Raw genomic sequence first — 21,648 nt, forward strand, 5'->3', positions numbered from 1 at the left:
TGCAGGTAGGGGGTGTTGGGAAGTGAGAGTCCAGGCACCATTTTGCCCACCCCTGAAGTAATGGATCCTATAGTAACAGTGTTGCAAAGTATATGAGACTTGGTATATATATGAAGTACTTCACCAGTTACAGTACTGCTAACAGAGGATTGTTCTTAACTGTTGAGAATTCCTTTGCAAGCAGTTTTGTTTAGAAGTTATTTTTTTATCTGAATACCATGTTCAGGCCCCAAAGTAATGGATGCTGTTCAAATATTGAACAGACATGGTCCTTTCCCTACAAAACAATTTAATTTGAAACAAAGCACAAATGTTAGAATTAGTGAAGTAACATGGAAGACAAGATCCTTCACAGAAAAAAAGTCAACTAATTCCAAAAGGTGTACAACCTAGGGTCAAGGCTTGTCAAAATGTCATACAAAGTCTAAACACGGTCTATTAGGTCTGGTTATAAGAACCTTAATAAACCCCTCCTACACACAACACATACCTACTACTGGGGAGATATCCATATCAAAAGTAATGATAGAAAAAAGAGTTAGTTTCATAAAAAACTTAATTCACAAGAAAAAAGATGAGCTATATGAGGTACTGACACAGACTTCAAAACAAAACTGGACTCAGGAAATACACATTTTAGAACAAGTGGCCATTCAACATTTGTTCTCCAATACTTAGCTTAGAAAAGAAAACCCTTTCCAGAAGAAAAGCTTCAGTTTAATAATCCATCTACAAGCTCCCAGGGAAAAAAAGGTTCAAATCTTGCCCCACGATGTTAGAAATTTAATATATTTAAAGCTTACCATGTGCACAGTGAAAAGATCTTGGCGGTTCAACATTGGCAGGAAATAAGACCATGCAGTGTTCTTACCACGTTTTGCATAGTCAAAGAAAATACTAACACGCTGATGATTTTCCTGCAAAGGGGGAGTAAGGAGAAGCTTGTAAATATCAGTTCAAGATATCTCATGGTATTTTTTCATTACATTGCCTTATGTCCTCCAAGGATACTCGTCATATGCCCTGTAAATTCTCTCATTTCAATTACTATCATTTTCTTTTTTGCTTAAGGGAAAAGCACTATATTTATTCATATACTACACACCTTCCTGCCCACCTCCTCCCTTTCCCCACCCCCAAAAGGAGTGGTAGAAAATTAAAGTATGAGTCTTGAAAAAAGAAATTTCTGCAGGAGCTGAAGACTCATTCTACCTGGAGCTGGGCCAGGATTCCTCTCCTTAACTTCACTTTCCACCCCCATGCTGTGCAGCCAAAAACTACTGGGTTTCACCTTCTCACACCTGCTGGTCAATTAAGGCTTTTACAATGGTGGTCTGCATACAATTCAGATGCAGTGAGAGAGGGTTCACCCTATAGTTGTTGCAGTAGGGATGCCACCCACAGGGATGGGTAAGGCTAATGCCAGGACCTTGCAACTCTAATTTATTCTACAAGATACAATATTATCCTGGCTTCAGCAAGTAAGATTCTGCCTGCTCCCCAGTCCTGTTTCTTCCCCCCAAGGAACGGTAGTTCCTTCCCAAATAAGGCGAGTGTCTTATTCACAGGCATGTTTATAAATAAGGGTAAATATCCTCTTGGCTCAATCTGAATAACAGATTACAGATTAGTAAAAGCACACATTTTCAGAGGAACCATAAGCCTACATCCACTTGAGATTGATCTTTAAGCACAAATTATTTTTTCTCCAAATTATTTCTTGCAGACACACAAGACACTTGTACACATTGGTGCAAAAAAGTAACATGCATTTTCAAGTGTTTCCATATGCACTAAAGTGTTCTAAATGGCCCAGAAAAAACTGCTCTGGAAGGTTACAATTGCCACTCTTAATCAGATACAGGTTTCCAAGTACAGTTGTACAATGCCAAGCACAAGTTGGTATGGGTATATATAGATTTTAGAAAGTGCATCAACCCATTGTTAAAACTTAAAATCACAACTCTCTTTCAAAAGGCATTTAATATAACTTTACAATTAAAGCAGATGGGTACCAAAATGAATTCTGTGTTAGTTACAATCTCAATCATTTTAGTTCAGGTTTGTTAAATGTAATAATACAGATTAAATGTAAATAATACACAATTTGCCATAGTTACTCATTTCCTAATAACCAATATGTAGCTATAAGGGTTGCTCATTCAACATAGCTTTCAATGGACAAAAACAGAGGTAATTTACTAATCTGTAAATATTGTATATTTTGATTCTTCCATTCAAAATAGAGAATGAACATTAGAATGCAAAGTCTTGAATATCATTGATACTAGTTTGCAGTGCTCACTGATGTTTGCCTCTAAATGCTCTTCCCGTCTCTTCCATGGCTTGTTTTAACTCATTCTTTCTATCAGCAGACAGCCAGAAGGAAGGAAGGAAGGAAAAACAAAAGCAAGGGAGAGAGAATACACAGACACAAGGGAATAATGGAGTAGAAGTTCAAGAAGCACTAACAGGCTGAAGGGACACGAAGACAAGAAAAATATCAAGGGAATCATGGGAAAAAAATCCATCTAGGATTCTAGCAGAAAAGAGTATCAGTATCTATCAAGGGATAACTAGAAGTTTTAAAACAAAGCTTTTATGATACACCCTGGTAAGTGTGCCAACATTATGCAGTGCTCCCTGGGCACATGTACACATGCTATTAATGCACTGTCAGCTTACTGACAGTAAAGTACTGCACAGTAAGCTTTTCCTGGGAGCATGTCTACACATACGCCCATCAGGAACAAATCTGCTCCTGGCAGGAAGCAGTTCAGTGAAGAGCAAATCCTGCCTTGCCCTGCTCTGCCCCACTACAGCATGCAGGGGGAGCTCCAGGCTCCCCCTGGGTGCCAGCCTGGGGCTGGCAGGGGGCACTGGGGTCAGGCCTGGGTTCTGGGGAACAGGGGGAGCAGTCCCACCTTTGGGGCAGCTATCTCCCAGTCCTACACCCCTGGCCCAGGCAGCTGCCTCCTGCCTGGCCCCTGCTTCGAGATCTGAGTGGGGGCTGGGATACTGTTGCCTACCCCAGGCAGCTGCCTGCTGCCCAGTCACTGCTCCGATCAGCCAACTGAAGCAGGGGCTAGGCACCAGGCAGATGCCTGAAGCAGGGGACAGAGTTCCCCTACCCACTGCTGCCTGAGCTGACCAGCAAGAATTTGCTCCTGATCAGCTGTCTACACATGTACTACAACGCAGTAGCTACGGTGTGGCAATTCTACTACTTGTATTTACAGGTAGTAGCCAACCACACAGTAAGCTAATTTACTACACAGTGAAGTGCCGCACATGTGTAGACAGCAATGCTTTACTGAGTAGTAGATTAGTCGACTGCACAGTAAAGCGCCTCATGTAGCTGCACCCCGTCTGACATCTCTCTTTCTGCATAACTATTCTCTCCCACCCCCAAGATTAATGAAATTAACAGCAGTAGAAATAAACGAGTGCAACGATGTGGGTATCAAAAAGGGAGCCAGCCATGACCTGCAAAGCTAGATTAGATTTACATGTTAGAACAGAAGATTCACTTCTCACTCTAAATAAAGGCAAGGGGTAATTTTAGCAACAAGGTTAATCTGCTTCTTACCTCTGACCCTAAATAAAAGGAGAGAGGTAATTTTAGTAACAAGGTTAATGGAAGAGAGGTATTAGTAGAATAATAAAAATGTTATTGGGCTTTAAGATACTCAGCCAGCTAAGAAGCTTACTCCTCTACTTGTTAAATCTATTTTGAAAGGAATGGCTAGAATACAATAAATCCTGGGATAAAAAAAGAAAATTGAGAGGAACAGATTCTATTAGGTGCTGTCAAACACACTATAAAGGAATTTTTTCTTTATTCTCCTTCAGGTACGCTTTAATCCAGTGCAACACTAAATTATAGTGAATAAAAGTAATTTCTATTTTAAAAATCCATCCTTTTATTTTAGTTAAGAACTTGGGAAAAATATGATCATTTTAGTGATTGTTAACAAGTTGAGTGGAAAAAAAAACACTTGAAATTAAAAATATTAAAGTAGTTTACATCTGTGCTAAGAAATTAAGGAAAATAAACCCACTGAACTAATGGAACCACAAGTTGCCGATAGGCCAAGCCAAGGTAACCTCTACAGTTAAACGGCTGTAAAAAGTTTTAAAGAACTAAAAAAAAATTAAACTCAATACTGATTTCCAGCCAAATATTAGTGGACAATTCATGAGCAAATGCCATATATATAAAGAAACAAAGAGAGATATACTCTATCCTTTTAGTTAAGGGAAAGGACTGCTTAACATTAATGTTAACTAGATAGCAAGAATAACCTCTCTTTAAAAAATAATTAAAATTTACAAGGCAAAATTTTAAACCAAACTTTCCTACTTGCTAATCAGATAATGAATTATGATCAGTGATTTATAATACTACTTTATGCTGCAGTCTTGTTTTGCATCTAGAAAATATTCAGGACTAATTTCTGAAATTTTACAGAGCTGTTCATATACGCTGACACAAGGTAGAGTAGCTTGCTGGACGTATTCTGAAGTCTGTGTATGTGTGGAATACAATAACTGTGCATACATGAAAAAGTGAGACTAAAAATGCAAAGGAGCTAGAACAGTCATATTGTTATGACTTCTTTATAAAGCTCCCATCATCATAGCCTCCGAGTAGAATTTAATTTTCCTGTTGCTAAAAAAAAGGGGGAAATCTACTGAACCCACCCCCAATTCCACCAGTAGCCATTAGTTTAAATAGGATTGCTCCAAATTAAAACACCTACATATAAGTAAGGTGAGTCACACACAAAGTACAGGATTTACTCAAAAAATAATTCCCCAAAAAAGAATTAGATTCTATATATGGACAATTTATAAATTCGGTACAATGATTTAGATTCTATATCTGGAAAATGGGAGGTTTAAATTTGTTCCCACTATTACAGCAAAGGAAAATAGATGGGGGGGGGGGGAAGAGGGGGAGGCAGTGTCAAGGGGCCCTTGATGGAAGTTGGAGACTCAATGTTTTCTCATTTCTTTGAAATAAACATGTAGGCAAATTACTATGGGTAAACTTAGTTCATCCATTATTGCTGCATTTTACTTTTCTTGAAACTGTTGCAAGCTTTAGCACAAGTACTTCATACACACACACTTAACCAGCACTTTTGTACCTACTAACGTATAATGCCAGCTTTGCCTGATATTAATCCAAAGCCAAAAGACTCATGATTTGCCATATAGTTCATGGGGCTGGGCCCAAACAGTCAACTTTTCAAGCCATGGTGACTCCCCAGCTCAGCATGTATATGTATTCCAGATACCACCCCCCACAATGGAGCCATGTGCTAATTAGCCCCCCCACTCATGACTGGAATCAGGTGTTCTCGTCACAAGTCCTTGGATCCTCCAAAAAAGAAAGAAAAAAAAGATAAATAAATAAATAAGTGTATATACAGATAAGGCCCAGGGCAACCTGGTCTGGCTCCACCTCCAGGAGAGTAGGGCCACCATAATCATGTGCAACAGACAGAGAAGGATGACAGAGGGATTCTGGGGGCCCCAGTTGATGATGTATTCCAGATATTTAAGTCTGGTGAAGAAACAGGAATTATTGGAAATGGGAAAGAAAGGCACAACTCAGCTGTGGGAGTGAAGAGGAAGTCAAAATGTATGCCATGTAGTGGTTTACCATGACTTGGACAAGAATTACCACTGAGCCCAATGGGGACCACCATGTATCTGATTTAGATGGGCTATGCCAACGTATCCTTGTGGTAGGTTCCCATCAGTATGCTTACCCAATACAGGCCATGTGTTTTATAGTTATGCTCAGTGTTGCCTGCATTTAGTCAACTTCATAGTTTGTTTCCATTGCTGAGTACATGCTGCTTTGACAGCAGTTTAAATGATAGGCAGTGTATTTAATGAGGCTTCCTTATATGCAAGTGCAAGACAAGGGGCTTTCCCCTCCCTATGCTGATGGGGGAGTTGGGCACCTCATCTTATATTTGAGTAAATACAGTAGCAATAGGGCTTGACAAATCAAGCTTTTATAGGGTAAGAGATTTTACATCCTCTCTTAACAGCAAAAGTTAGCATGCTGCCAAAAGCAGGTGTGCACTATATATAAATTCTCCCCATTTTATAATTAGAGAATTACAGAAGTCACACAATCCTTTCAGAAATAAATCTAAATCCTTTGCTACACTCTGTTGCAAAGCAATTCAAGACTAGAAAGTTGTAGAAGTGCAGGAAATTACTTTGCTTACTGCTGCATTGTCCTGTTTAGGACTGAATAACCTCTTGAGAGAGGCTGTTAGAATTATATAGTCAGCACGATCTTGAAGAATCAACAGAAGAGGAAGGATTCTAACATCAGGTCAAAAAGTTACCTCAATTCTTGGCATCTGATTTATCAGAGGCAAATCTGAACATAAAGTAGATTAAGGGTGACCAACTGAGGGCAACCACCACAAGAAGCCAATGCATGGCACTCAGCAGACCAGGGAGGGGGTAAGCAACACAGCAACAGACTAGGTAAGATGCAGAAGAACACGGCAGCAGGTGGGGCAGGAAGCAGAAAGGAGGGCAACAGAGCAGGTATGAGAAGGTGATCAGAGTGACACTCAGGGAGCATATGGGGCTAATCTGTGGTACACTTGGCAAATTAGGTTGGCCCTGCATGAGCTAGAATAGATCATCACATGGGAGCTCAAAAGCAAATTTAAGTCTCCAATGGATGAGAACAGAAATATCAAGTTGTAGTAGTAGCCACCACCACAGGGGTGATAGTCCTGTAAACCGAAATGGTAGAACCATTACTAAAGGATCATTTTCAGTTCTCATATCATATATTAAGAAGTGTATTGGAAAAATGATTAAGTATTCAGATAGGAGGTAAAAATGATCCCAGGTCTAGAAGACATGGTGTACAGCAATAGGTTGAAGGAGCTAAGTTTATTAGTTTAGCCATAAAAAGTTTAAGAGGAGATAATGATCAAGTCATATAGGAAATATTTCTGGAAGACCAGCTTTAACTTAACAAAAAACCCAATAAAACATCCCATGGCTGAAAGCTGAAGCTAGACAACTTCAGACTACTAAGAGAAGATGTACATTTTTAACACATGAAGTATTTTAACTGTTGGAACAACTTATCTAGAGATGTGGCAGATTCTGCAAGATCATCCAGGCTTGGCTGAAGACATATGCTAATATAGTAAATTCTGTGTCAAGCTTCTGCTCAAACTTTACCAGTATATCTGAGTGAGGTTTTATTGCATTTATTATGGGATCTAATCCGACCTGCAGTTCTCTTCTAGCTCTGGGCAGGGGAAGGGGGGGGCGGGGAATCTATAAAGCTATTTATATCAAATATCCAGCAAAAATTCAAGAGGTATACCTATTTCAGCAAATCAAGACTCCCAACTTTGTTAGAATCCACACAGAGAAATAAAATAAAGTTGTGAAGTGAGAGGGGAATATTATTTGTTATGTTTATTACCTGGTCTGAAACACAGGGAAGAGGAGATTTAAATAAAAATAGAACAGTTCCTCACAATGGCAAATGGAATTTCAGCTGAGCAAAGTTTTTAGCAAACAATCTCTAGCAAATAAATAGCAATCCTGAGACAAAAATTTGTAATTCAATTATTAAATTTCACCCAGTCAAGAAGTTCCAGAATTAGTCAAGAAGTTTTAAAAAGAGAAATTCTGGAACATTTTTGAAAAGCATTTGACATTCTTTCAGAAACTGGTAATTAAAATCCAAGAAAGGAAGGGCTAAATTTGTAAAACTACCAAATGATCAATTGTTGGTGGCATCCCTTACCTAACCTTTCGCCCAGGGTGTGGAAAAGCCACGATCAAATCCTTCTTCTGCCTGAGAGTACCCGAAGGCTAAAGTTCCCTCCCCACTACAATGTAAGTTATTCAAGGATGGATCCATCTCACCCGTGACCATTTTCAGACAGTAATAATAATGCTTAATGATTACAGAATAAGTAACAGGTAGCCTGTACAGCCAGTCTGGCATTTCCTAACTTCTGAGTGTTTGCAGTTTAAACATATGTTATTTAATGCAACATGACACACAAATGGATCTGAATTAGATTAAAAGATATTCAAATATCAAAAAAGAAGACTTAAATATGAAATAGATTATTGACCTACTTGCAGCACATCATCAACCATAGTCAGAATATACTGAACTGTCTGTTCCTTGGAAATATGAGTCATCAAATTTATGAATGTTTTAGCACACTAGAAAAATATAAGAAAAATATTAGAAATTGTTTTCATTCTCTTTTATATCATATGCAAAATTCTAGTTAATTCACATTTTGGTCTTACATAAGTGTTAAGCAACTCAGTTCCCTCTTCAACAATATAAAACGCTGACATTTGAGATTGCGTTAAAATATAATCAAGTATTTCCACCACACTGAACATTACTATTTCTAAATGATTTGTTTATGGTCTTCAAACGACATAGCGAGTGATCACCAATACAAAAATCAGCAAGGTACACCATCATAAGGTTAAACAGAGTTACACTTTTCCTTCAGAGGATTTTTGGGAGGGCGAGGAGGGAGGGGAGATAAACAAAAAGATGATCTACAAAATATGGGCAAGCTATAGGAGTATCAGGTGCTGCAGGAAATGCCAATTCCTCTTTGACCAATGGTGCATAACTTGGCTGCTGTAGGTGTTTCTAAACTAGACAGGTAGCTACAAGGACCTCAAGGAAGTATCTCATTCCAATTGCTTTCTGCCAACAGTACAACTTTCTCTCATGATTGCAGCAGCACAACTTATGCACAGCTCAAGTTAGTTTCATAGATTCACAGAAATAGGGTCAGAAGGGACCTGGTAGATCATCAAGTCTGACCCCCCGCCCTGGGCAAGAGAGAAAACCGGGCTCGAAGGACCCCAGCCAGGTAGACGTCAAGCCTCCTCTTAAAGACCCCCAGGGTAGGAGCCATCACCACTTACCTTGGAAGTTGGTTCCAGATCCTAGCCGCCCTAATTATGAAGTAGTGCCTTCAGATATCTAGTTTAAACCTACTTCAACAACTTGTGGCCATTACTCCTTGTTACCCCCTGGGGCGCTAGGGGGAGCAAGATCTCTCCCAAACTTTGCTGGTCCCCCCTAGTGAGTTTATAGATGGCCACCAGGTCCCCCCTCAGCCTTCTCTTGCAAAGGCTGAACAGCTTACGGTCGTGTAGCCTCTCTTTGTAGGGTCTGCCTTGCTGTCCCCGGATCATGCAGGTAGCCCTCCTCTCAATGCTCTCCACATCCCTCCTGAAGTGCAGCACCCAGAAATGGACACAGTACTCCAGCTGCAGCCTGACCAGTGTCACAAAGAGGGGGAGGATCACCTCCTTGGCCCTGCCTGAGAAGCATCTGTGGATGCACGACAAGGTACGGTTAGCCCTACTGACCGTGACCTTGCATTGTCGGCCCATGTTCATCTTGGAGCCAATAATGACTCCAAGATCTTTCAGCCACCATGCTCTCAAGAAGGGAGTTTCCCAGCTTATAAGTGTGCTGCTGGTTCCTACCGCTCAAGTGCAGCACCCTGAACTTGTCAGTATTGAAACCCATCCTATTTTCATTAGCCCACCCTAGTAACCTGTCCAGGTCCTGCTGTAACCTGTCTTTCCCTACTAGTGTGCTCACCTCACCCCAAATCTTTGTATCATCAGCAAATTTAAACAGGCTGCTTTTCACCCCATTGTCCAAGTCACTAATAAAGAAATTGAACAGTGTAGGCCCAAGGACCGAGCCCTGGGGGACTCCACTGCCCACTTCCCTCCAGGTCGAAAAAGACCCATCCACCACTACCCTCTGAGTACGACCCTTCAGCCAATTTGCAATCCATCTGACTGTAGGCCACAGTGCCACAGTCACCTAGTTTTTTATTCATGCAAGCATCTGAGATGGAAGGGAGCCTAGAAAGATTCACAAGAACTTACTACTTCCCTTTAGGTTCTACCTTTGTTTTAAAGTGAAGGAGCATATAAATTATGTTGTATGGCTTTTGTAAAGTATGATCTGACAGCTATCCTGTCACTCTAAACAATGCCATTATGTCATTCAAGAGCATAACAAGTGGTGAAGCTCATCACTTATTCAAGCAAACTGCATTTAAAAAAATATTTTTCTTAGAGTTCTGATAAAATAATGTCCAAGTTACACTTGCCAAACCAGGATTTTTTTTAGGGCCTTAAATGCGTCTGTTAAGACTTTCTTAATACCAAAACACTTTCAAATACTAAGTTAATGTTGGCAGAGTTTTCCTCAAGAAAACACTAATGAAAGATGAATTACCTGGTTCCCTTCAGTTTGCAGTAGTTCTTGTTTTTCTTCTGGGCTTCTCTTCTGTTCAAATCTCTGAATAAATTCACAGTCTTCACCTGAAATCATCTGTCCTCTAGAAAGCAAAGCACAAAGCTGTAAGGATTTTTTGTGAATTATTTATTTCAGGCAATATTCCCTTTCCCCTCGCTGTGTGTCCCTTATTAAACTTATAGTAAGTATATGGTCCTATGATGTGTAAGGATTCCTATTCTCCCAAGAGCTGCATGAGCAAAGAAATAAAGATGTAGAATGGGGAAAGTATTTAAAAAGCAAACTTCTAGGTATCTGACTGCCCAGTAACATCACTTCAGTCATCTTCAGACTATCTCCATCCCCTGGAAAAATATAAGGAATCACTAAAAGAAACAGTACTGACCCTAAGCATGCATATCTAGTACACATTGAAAACTGAAGTCATAACACAAAAGCAGTACAACTCTACAACACCAGGTTTTTAAAAACAGGAAGTAAAATGCACATTAGTTAGTCTATCAAAATACTTGATTTTGGCATTAAAATGCATATCAAGCAAAAATAGGAACACATGCAATTTCTGCTTTCCAAATTAGACTGCACTCACTTTTCAAAATTAACACATGCCAGCATTTTAACCATGGGCATAAATCTGAAGAAGGGAAAGACTTGAGCTAGTGTATTCCATGGTTGTACCCTTTAGCCATACAACTCTGTACTCGATTGCTTCAAGTAAAAATTAAGCAACCGTAGAAGATACCTAAGATCATTAAAAGAAAAATAAATATTCTTTCAATTTAACAAGCTGCTGTCTTCCAAGTTCATAGAATCTTCTTTTTGTCATTATGCAGAAGACGCTCCCACAACTGCTAACAAACAAGCAAGACAGTAAGAACAACAATTATCTAGATCAGTGGTCCAACTGAGTGCTGCAGGGCCGATCCACAGACCCAGCTGGGTTCACAGACTCCCTATCCTTAACCCTCCCCTCCAGCATAGCAGATCTGGCACCTGTTCCCCACAGGTGCTAGTCTGGGCCCATGTTGCATGCGGTATGGATCCCAGAGCAGCCAGAAAGGGCATCACATAGGGCAGAGTCCAACATGTAGAACAGATCCTAAACTGAGGTACCTCAAGACGCACAGTGCCTGACCCAGTTGGACTGCACCACATGCAGCACCCACTTTGGAAACCATGTTGCACGCTGTGCCCACACCAGCCAGTCCAGGACTTGCACTGCACGTGGCACTGACAATTGCTGTGTGCAGCACATGTTTTGGACTGAATGGAGACAACATGCAGAACAGTCCCAGGACAGCTGGCATGGCCATTGTGTGCAGTACATGTCCTGGAGTGGATGCCACATGTACCTGCAGCCAGGGCGGGCACTGCCTGTAGCAGAGCACCTGCTACAGCCAGTCCAGAATCTGCACTACACACACGGTATTCTGGACACCTTGCAATCTGCCCCACTCCTCTGCAACACAGACCTGGAGTGGCCAGGACAGGTACGGCTGCATGCATCCTGGACTCTGCCTGTATGCCTGATGGGGTGCGTGTTTCCTCAGACTCAGTGGCAGCACAAAGGAGCTGGATCCAGATGGAGGGAAAGTCCAAGGATTTAAAACACTTAACAGTACAAGTTAATACATAGAAAGACTACAACCCGAGAGGCTCAGAAGCTGAAGTGGAAAACTGTGCAAAGCCATCAGACACAAAAATCACCCAAGATGGAAGTAAGGCATGTTACTCCATGGTGGAATGTTTGCAACATTTCTGACTCTTATGTTTCCACTGAGTCAGGGGGCCTTTTCTACCTACGACAGCTAAACACAATGGCTTCTTTTAGTTAATCTTTTCCCAAAGTGATTCACTTATTTTCAGATGGTCCATAACTAAGAGTTCAGTTAGAACCCTGTTATCGTCTTACAGTACATTAAAGCCTAGTAATCCTTGCAATCTGCATACCCAGATTTGGCCTGATGAATAAACTGGATAATACCTGCAATAGTCTGTTCCATGCTTTCCACCCACCCCTTACTAATTAAATACCTTTGTGATACTTCACCACTTTCTTTTACATTACAAATTTAACTAGGCTGTTGCACCATAGATGGTATGATAGCACACTATTTAACAGTCAAGCGTTAAGAGACTGTTTCATGGAATAATTGAGAAAGAAACCACAATGCATTTTCACTGATTCTGTGGTATCTCATTAATACTATTTTGGACAATCCAAACACCTATCCCCTATTTCTAGAAGCACTTCTTGAGGCCTATTAATTTCGGAGTCTTAAGGCTTATACCAAAACTAGGCTAGCTGGGGTCTGTAAAGAAATATGGTTTTATATTTTTACAGGATACACATGCCTAAAAGACCTACTTTGGTAGGAGAATTATTTTTCCTCAGATTAGACCATGCAAGTCTCCAGATGCGGCCATTCCATCACCCAAGAGCAAGGAATTTTCCCAAGGTTTTGGTGTAAGTTTTCGTCCATACACTAGTATCAGCATCATTCCTCATCAGGCACAGAAACAACCCATAGCTACTAAAGATACATTTTGTGAAGCTAACTATTATTGATACGGCTAACCTTCTGGCAAGAGGGAGGTTATTTTTATCACACAGCTCACAGATTTTGTGCAGCCAGGCAAAACTAACAGACCTGTATATCTGCAGCCAGTCAAGCAACTGATGATATTACTCCCACACACCAACAGCCTCCCAAAAGGAACTGTGGAGGCAAAAGTCTGTAGCTAGTTTTGAAATGGGAGTCTGAGCTGGTTTTAATAGGACTTTTGATGCAGCTGTTAAGAAACTATACACAACTGGATTCAGTGACCTGGTCTTAAAGGGGTTAGCTCACATTCCTCATCAACATTGCCCAGGCCTAGACATTATAAGTAAGCCGAAGACGTACCCTTCCCTGCTTTTTAAGTTATTTAACAAGTACTATTTTACTACTATCTTGCATCTTCTTTGAAGACAAGCCCTTAATTTTAACATGTCTGAGAAAGTTAAAAAAAAACCCTATTTATTGTATTTTCTCACATATAAAATACACCCCAAAAATATGCAGCTTGTTTTTGAAAGGCAGAATGAAGGGAGGCAGGGGGAAGACTTTTGCCCAAGTTATGGCTGCATAGAGCAAGGGCAGAGCCAAATCTTCAACTTAGCTTTTAGTTAAGCAGGAAGAGAAGGAAAACTGAAGCCACAGCTGCTCCTAAAGGCTGCTCTTCATGAGTGGATTCATGATTTACAAAAAAGAGCTGAAGAGTCTCTATCTAAGGGTGTAAAATAGGAGGAAAGAGACCTGAAGCAGTTGGCAGACAGCAAAATTGCTTAAGAATGTTTAGTTTCATTAGTGGAATATCAAGACAATTAAAAAGGTACGGCAATTGTTAACACTTGTAGAGTGAAGAAAAACAAGCTATTAAAATCAACTCCCTCACCAGGCTGAATACTAACAACACAGATGCTGCATTGGGGAACAGAAATCAAAGCAGGGTCCTTCTATCCCAAACAATCAGAAAAATTGGCTCTCTCCACTTATCACATGCACCCTAATTTTGGGGGAACAAATCTTGGGGAAACAGGTACATGTCACATGCAGAAAAATAAAGCATTTGAAACCCATTAAAAAGTCTGCCAACTGTCAAGGAAAAAAAAAACTTTCAAAACAAGCTTTGATCTAACATTGAAGCTCAGAGGAACCAACAGTTGAGGCTGACATCTCCCAGAGAAAGTACTGAAAATTAATAACTGTTTGTTTATAAATGTCAATTTGAGGAGAAGTTTCTTAACTAGCACAGGGCTACACAAAAGAAAAATCTGACAGCTTGATAAACAAGCCATTAATATTTCAGCAGTGATCTTGGGGATTCCAATAATAACTTTACTAGCCTCAAATAAGCCATTTTCCAATAACTTCATTTTAAAATTAAACTAACTAATTATAGAATATTCATGACAGGTTCTCCTGAATGATCAGTTCAAAGGTGTGGCAGGGAGAAACCAACGGTGTTCACAGGGAAAAAATGAAAAGGAATGGATTTGCTTTTGGTAACCAGCAGTTCAAGTTTTACAATCTTACTAATATGGGGACTTCTCATTTCCTGATGATAAAGGATTTCTGTAACCAAACCACCATTTCATCACAAGGTCTTTTGCAACTCACTTTTAACCAAGACAGCTATAACCAATGAGTTTTCTTGTGATTAAGAATGCTGCTCATTAGTAACAGTACATATTTTTTCAATACTTCATATATGCCAGGCAACCACACACACTTTGAAGTTTACCAAATAGTTCAAAATCAAAAGAAATAAAAACAAATGTAAACGATTATGTTCGGACAGAACAGCATACATCTTTGAGAGTTTGTTACATCATTTAGTTAGTTTGCCCCTGTAAAGTTGCAGAGTAATGTTAGCTTGGCTTTAATGGGCAGCAGACTGAGTGACTTATACTAATCTTACTGAAGTGCTGCCACCTAACCTACGGAACAAAACTTTTTCAACAAGTCCATGTTTCATTCACAGTCCAAAGACAGTCATTATTAATGCCCTTATTACCACCACAGGACTCAAGCCAACTGCTACTTAAGAGAGAGAGCAATAATCAATATAAAGCACTTGAAACATGTAATTTATAAAACCTCTTGGTCAGTCAAGCTGATACAGAGACTTGTGATTCATTTTGCTGTTCATTATGCACTTCTTCCAACTATATAGTTCCTCTTTTAGTCATCTGACACCACTACAAGAAGCCTGGCTTTCTTGCATCTGAACACATCTACCAGGATCAGACCGATCAATATTAGATGTTTCCAAATGTCAATAATGGTATCATTGTATAATTGTTTTATTGGAACATGTCAAGGTGCAACTATTTAATCACATGCCTAGGAAATATTAATGCCTATTGGGTTTCTTGGCCTTTTGGCTAAGATCAAGTGTAGTCTTATTAAGCCTACTGGAACACAGAGCTGATTTGATTAGTAATTATAAAATGGAAGGCTGCACTGTTAAACAGAAGGAATGGCTTCTGTAAGCCTGGACCTGCACAGAAATTCTACCAAGCAAAAAACTCAACAAACCAACCCATGCACACTTTTAAAACATTTTTAAAAGTATTCAGAGAGGCAAGGAGATCTAAGGAATACCTTTTATTGATCCAACTGCATAGCCAGGATATATTTAATCAAGTTTTTGAATACAAAACATTAATGAAGAATAATGCAGTATTTTCTTTGAAGACATTTTTCAGAAAGCTGGTGCTTCAAAAAAAATTAAGTTATAATTTTTTAAAATTATAAAAAAAGACTGCATCCTTTTATAATCCAAATTCACATCTCCAGGAATGCAAGTGTAAACTTTACATCACTCAAGTGATTTACAAAACAGCTTACTCTGCCTTCCAGGGGTCTCTGAGCTTCATCAGATCTCTCAAGTAAATGAAGTATTTTTATATGCTTGCATCTTATTATACTGCAGTTTTCTAAGTATGTAACTTGGAGTTTGAAGAGAAGATGCCATTCCACTATGAAAAATGGCAATTCATTCTTCCAATCTTAGAAAATGAATCCTAGCCTCCAACTCATTTTTTATACTACAGAAGCACTTCTGACAGTCAAAACTAAGCGTACATACTATGTAAAGATAGGTTTTCTTCTCGTTGTTAAGCTGCTCACCCTGGTTAAGAGTAAAACAGACATTTTGATCAAAACAAACAAAAAAAGCCACATTTTATTTCCAAACTATTGAGTTCAATAGCAAACGTAGAACGTCTTTCCAATTTTGACAAAATTACAGTAAAATATTGTCTTTTACTCAATGTGCTATATGCTGATATTAGTATATGCTATACTATGTTAGGGTAGTGGAAAATTCTGCTAGCATATAATTGAAAGACAGGATAAACAATACACCTAGTAATGTTTAGTTTAAACTGACACTGTACTGGAAAACTCAAGACCTTAATACTGGTATGCACTAGAATTTGACATAACAATAAACACTAGCTATTCACCTGCAGCACTGAAGGTTAGAGATGGCAGAGGTGAACTTGGAAGGACTTTGTCCTCAAAGTCAGGTAATCACTGTATTAAACATAACTTTAAAACAGCTTCTATATATAAAACTCTGTAAACAGCATAAGGCCAAATTGTTAAAAGGTACTTAGTTGCTTAATTCCTATTGATATGAATGTCTAAGTATCTTCAAAAATCTGGCTCAAGAGTGTGTAAACATTTGCACAACTTAAAAAAAAAAAAAACAATTTTATGTGCTATCCCCGGCCCTGGGCAGAACACTAAGTACTTGAAATGAGAAAGGCCATCTTTGTGGGTATATCCCTACAGCCTATCAGCACACAGATAACCAACTCAGGCAGAGTCATTCTCTAAATAAATCAAGACCAAACCTACATAAAGCAACTTAGATCACTTTGGACTACATCCAGAAATGCATTTAAAAAAAAAAAAAATCAAGTGTTGTTTCTGGAAAGAAACATTGTTGTACTACTAGGAAAATATTAATAACTAGACAGCTGCAGTTTGCATTAGCTGAATGCTGTTCTTACCTGGTTCCCAACAGTTGCTGTATCTAATATAATGCAGAAATAACGAAGACCTACACAAAAGAATTGATCATAATCTCTCACTCCTCCTCCAGCAGCAACTAAGATCTCCAGATGCTAGATTATATAACAGAAAAAAAACAGGTAGTCAAGGGGTCAGACTCCTCCTGTCATCTTTCCACTATATTCCCCTCTCTTCCTAGCAAAGTGTCTATCTAACCTGCAGGCTCTTCAATTAAGTACCTCACATCTAAGATGCAATCACAAGAATGCAGGAAGATGGCATTATAATCAGTGCAATAAGATGAGAACCAAATGTCACCAGTATATTTAGGCTGCAATGCATCTTCCACAATAGCATCACAAGCCTTGATCAGAAGCACAATAGGCAAAAACTTTTACCCTACAAAGGAAAGCTAATGAGCAGATTAATTAAAAAATAAATAAATAAGTAAATAAAATTGCAGATTCTCTGATAAAACCCCCAACATATGTGATTAAAATGAAAGGCCTCTCACTCCTCCCACAGCCCTCTGACCCTGCTGGTGCCCTTCAGTGCCCCCTCCCAAGCCCTGTTTGTGCCCCTCACTCTGACCCCACAGCGCCTGGCCCTGCCAGGGCCCCTCACCACCCACCCACAACCCCCTGCTGCTGCCTGCTATGGGCCCGGGCAGGGGTGAGGCAGGCTCCCCACCACTGCACAGATCTGTGCATAAGACAGGAGTGGCCGTGGGCTCCTGCCCTGCTGCCCTCTGCCAGGGCCTACCAGCTAACAGCAGGGCTGCACAGGGAGGCTGCTTGCCACTGCAAGCTCCGCAATGCCCTGGCAACAGGTCCTCTGCACATGCAGCAGCAATGAAGGGCACAACCCCACACTGCTGCCCCTGCTGCTGCTGTACGCACACAGAAGGTGTTGCCAGGGCAGCACGGAGCTTACAGCAGCAAGCAGCTTCCCTGCGTTGCTGGGTTGCACCCGCTGGGCTGCAGAGGCACCAGGGGAGGGCAGTAGGGTAGAAGTTCAAGCTGGCAGTGGGCAGCCCGTGCCCACACTCCAAGTGCACAGAACTGGGGGGGAATGGGTCCCCCCTGCCTTCCTGGGAGTGCATGCAGTGGTGGGGAGACGGCCTCACCCCCCACCCCCAGGCGAGCTGCCCATGGCCCTGACCCACTCCTCGCTGGGCCCCTCCAGCCACACGTTGCAGCCCTGGGCCCCAGGCCTTATGCACTGCCCAGCTGGGCAACAACCCCAGCCTCAGCCCTGCCCAGCTCCCTCCTTCCCTTCTTATGGGGGCCTCAATCCCACACCCCACTCACCTGCAGGAGCTGCTCTCCCAGCTGCCTGGCAGACGTGCATATACATGCACATGGCACCCCCTGCCTGACCACCTTCTTCCCACCCTCCCCACCCCCCAGCCCCGTGCAGGCTGGAACTCTGCCAACTTGAAAACAGCTCTTTGAAACACTGCAAAATCCGCAGGTTTCTCCATTAAAATGAGAAATCTGTGTTTTCCTCTGGTACAGGGGAAAATCCACATTATTCCATGGGAAATGGAAAACCCAGATCCCTGCTAACACATAGACAACTAGTATCCTTCTTTCTGAGAGGTCTTAAAGTGACTGAAACCAAACTCCACCTGTCCTTCTCTCTCTCGCTCTCACTCAACCTTTAACCAGCACCAGAAAGATATAATCCTGGTTGTTAAGCCTAACAGAATTGTGAGAGTACAGACAGCAGTGTAGAGCAATTTTGTCTTGGGTTTTGGTTTGGAATAAGTTGTAGCAAAGAGAATGGTTCCAATATTTGCTAAGATTAATTAAACTTCTCTCCATGCATGCTATCAGCTTGACTGACCTTTGGGCCTTATTTCAATAGGCAGCTGAAAGCTGCTCTAACAACCTCTCAAAACTCTATGAGAAAAAGTTATCAAACATTCAGGAAATATCACATTGGTCTCTGCCCAAATGGCACAGGGAACCAAAATACTGGTATTATGGCCATTTCCTCACCATGGGCCCTCACTCCCAGCCTACAACCCCATCCACTGGTGATGCGATTCCATTTGGAGTCATGACTCACAATTTGGGAACCACTGATATAAACATAACTTAACTTATTTGGAGGCTGGAGTTATGTACACCAGCAAAAGCACAAGTTTGTTGGTATTAAGCTGCATCCACACTAGGCTCACTTTGCTCATATGGACTACTTAAACTAGCTATGGCCTTCTAGTATAGACATGACCTAAATTCTCTTATAACACCATGCTTTTTCTGTGGAAACACTGTTCCACTCACAGGAAAAGACTCTGATAGCAAAACACCTTTCTCCAAAGTGCCACACAGTACTTAATTTGAGAAATGGAGTTCTCCTTCTTGCAGCAAGCCTGTAGGAGATTTGTTCAACCATTTCCAGTTACTGGAGCTTTTTTCCAATTACTTTCATAGCAGCATGACAGAATGACACTTCTCACATTACACATCATAAATTAAAACTCTACAAGCCAGCAGAAAATACAGCTGACCATCAATGACTCAAGGTCATCTTATACTTACTGGAGATATAACTGCCAGTTTACTTTGTTTGCCCGAACTTCAGCTGCTTTGGCAGCAATAATGTTTGTTGGGACAGCTGCATCCACAGCACCTCTGATATCCATTTTGATCACTTTTCAAAATCTGTTCAGAAAAACAGAATATATGAGATATCGGATACATACAGAACATACTATATGACCAAGATATTTAAAAGATCAGTAGTTTTAGGTGTACAACTTTAGGAGACATTTTAAAATACACCCAATTTTAGTGAGCAGCTGCCCTCCATCTTTCTGAAAAGAAAAAAAAAGGTTATTATTGGGTTCCAAAATTGAGATGCCACAAAAAGGCCTAAGTAAGAATCATGCTTTACTTTTAAATTTCAGTTGTTGATGTATGTGAAAGATACACCTCTCAATCCTGACGGAGGACTTGAAAAAAGGACCCATACAAAACATGAAGTGTGAAAAAAAAAAAAAAAAGCTATACACATGTCCATTTCAAGCAAAGTGGATTTGACAGTCTTCAACTCTGTCTTTAAAAAGAGTGAAAAAGCTGAGGCTTGTTAAAGAATTTCCCCCCCTTTTGTGATTAAGAGAGCTTTAAAAAGAAATGCATTCATCCACAGCTACAAGTTTGCTAACATGATTTTCCTACACCAACAAAAGTCACCAGGTTAATATGTTTTTACATAAGCTTTTCCAAGCACTGGAGAATCCAGATGTCAGAAAGATAAGTCACATAGGGTGGATAATTAGGCATAGCATTTGCAATATGAAGAAAAAAAAAGTAAGCAACTACAATCCAAAGCCATAACAGCCATGCTTGTGTGTTTATTCCACAACATCCCCAAGCAGAAAATATTTATGAAGCAACAAGGTTTCTCCCCCTTTGTTTAAACATAACAAAAGCAAAGCATGAAGGGAAAAAAAAAGAGAGAGACTGGACTCTGAACCTTCCCTGTTCTATTTAAAGATTTGTTCCCTGTTCTGTTTCTTATATTCAGGTCTGATGTACATCAGTAAAGAACTGACAGCCACATTAAAGAACTGATGCCCAAACACAGCATTAAGACATATCAGAATAAGCTTCATTTGAGGTATGCTTCTGCACATGCTTGTGCTGGAACCAGGTGCTGAGCATATGAGTGCACAAAAAGCCCCACTAACAAGGCCACACCACCTCCAGCTTCCTCACTAGTGCATGCAGAGGCAATACAAGATCTCTCTGCATGGGCCTGCCTTGCACTTTCTCAACACCTTCTTGGACAAAGTATGTTGGTGCCCATGAAAGCTCATGCCTCTCTGAACCAGTTCGCCACTGAAGGTGCCATCTGTGGGACAGCTGGGGGATGCTACTGGACCAGAGGCAGTTCCCACCTTTCCAAGCACAGAGCAGACCCTGAAGCAAGGGTGTCAAACACGTGGCCCACAGCCCAGACTCAGCCCACAGCACCTTTCCACGGGGCCCCATGGGGCTACTGGAAAGCAGCAGAAGTTGGACCCTAGTGGGAACACACCCCACTCCCATGCCACCGGCCTGGCTGGACCCCACGTCACTGCCACCGAGGCACCTCGTGCCCTGACCCCAAGCAAGCGTGACACCCCGGCCCCAAGGCGACGGGGGCGCTGCCAGGAGCGGGCCCGGGCGCAGACCCGACCACCGCGTCGCAGCCCGTCCTCACTCGCCCCGGGGGCGAGCGCAGCGCCCAGGGGCCTCAGGGAGCAGCCGGCGGCCGCCCAACCCCTTCCGTCCCCGCTCCAGCTGCTCCCTCCCACGGGGTCGGCCCTGCCGCTGATGCCAAACCCCGGGCGGACCCGCAGCGGCCCGGGGTCCGGCAGTACCAGGAGCCGTGTGAGCCAGAACCGGACCTGGCCGCCTCCCGCCGCGTCCTCCCCACCTCCGGGATGAAGGTAAAACCCGCCGCGTTCTGCAGTCCTCCCCCTGGGGAGGGGCACCAACGGCTCCCCCCGGCGGCCCCTCTTACCCCTCGGCGGCAGGAGGATGCTGGCGGGACCCGCGCGCCGGGGCAGCACTAACGGCGTGGATCATGTGACAGCGCGCAGCTGACAACCAAGTCCGACGGCGGCCGACAAGGCCCAATCCGCGCCGGGGCTCTGGGAGAACGCGGAGCGTGGGGCGGGGCTGTGTCTGGCCGTGCCCCGCTCCCAGCGTGCCAGGCCCGGCGAGGGTGCTCGTTCCGCCGCCTGGT

The 21,648-nt window shown here is 41.8% G+C and overlaps 1 protein-coding gene across 1 annotated transcript in view; it reads right to left on the reverse strand.

The window, feature by feature from the left end:
• The window catches only part of ATP6V1H (ATPase H+ transporting V1 subunit H), a 74,040-nt gene extending 52,516 nt beyond the window's left edge, over positions 1 to 21,524 (reverse strand). The window contains exons 1-5 of the mRNA XM_019527278.1: positions 21,424 to 21,524; positions 19,455 to 19,577; positions 10,316 to 10,418; positions 8,155 to 8,244; positions 804 to 917 (exon numbers count right to left, since the gene is read on the reverse strand). Coding sequence (XP_019382823.1) covers positions 804 to 917; positions 8,155 to 8,244; positions 10,316 to 10,418; positions 19,455 to 19,558 — 411 coding nt within the window. The 5' untranslated portion in view covers positions 19,559 to 19,577; positions 21,424 to 21,524. The remainder of the gene's footprint in view (positions 1 to 803; positions 918 to 8,154; positions 8,245 to 10,315; positions 10,419 to 19,454; positions 19,578 to 21,423) is intronic.
• Positions 21,525 to 21,648: the final 124 nt, after the last annotated feature.

Source organism: Gavialis gangeticus, unplaced genomic scaffold, assembly GCF_001723915.1.
Source record: "Gavialis gangeticus isolate Ggan-Ray unplaced genomic scaffold, GavGan_comp1, whole genome shotgun sequence".
NCBI lineage: Eukaryota > Metazoa > Chordata > Crocodylia > Gavialidae > Gavialis > Gavialis gangeticus.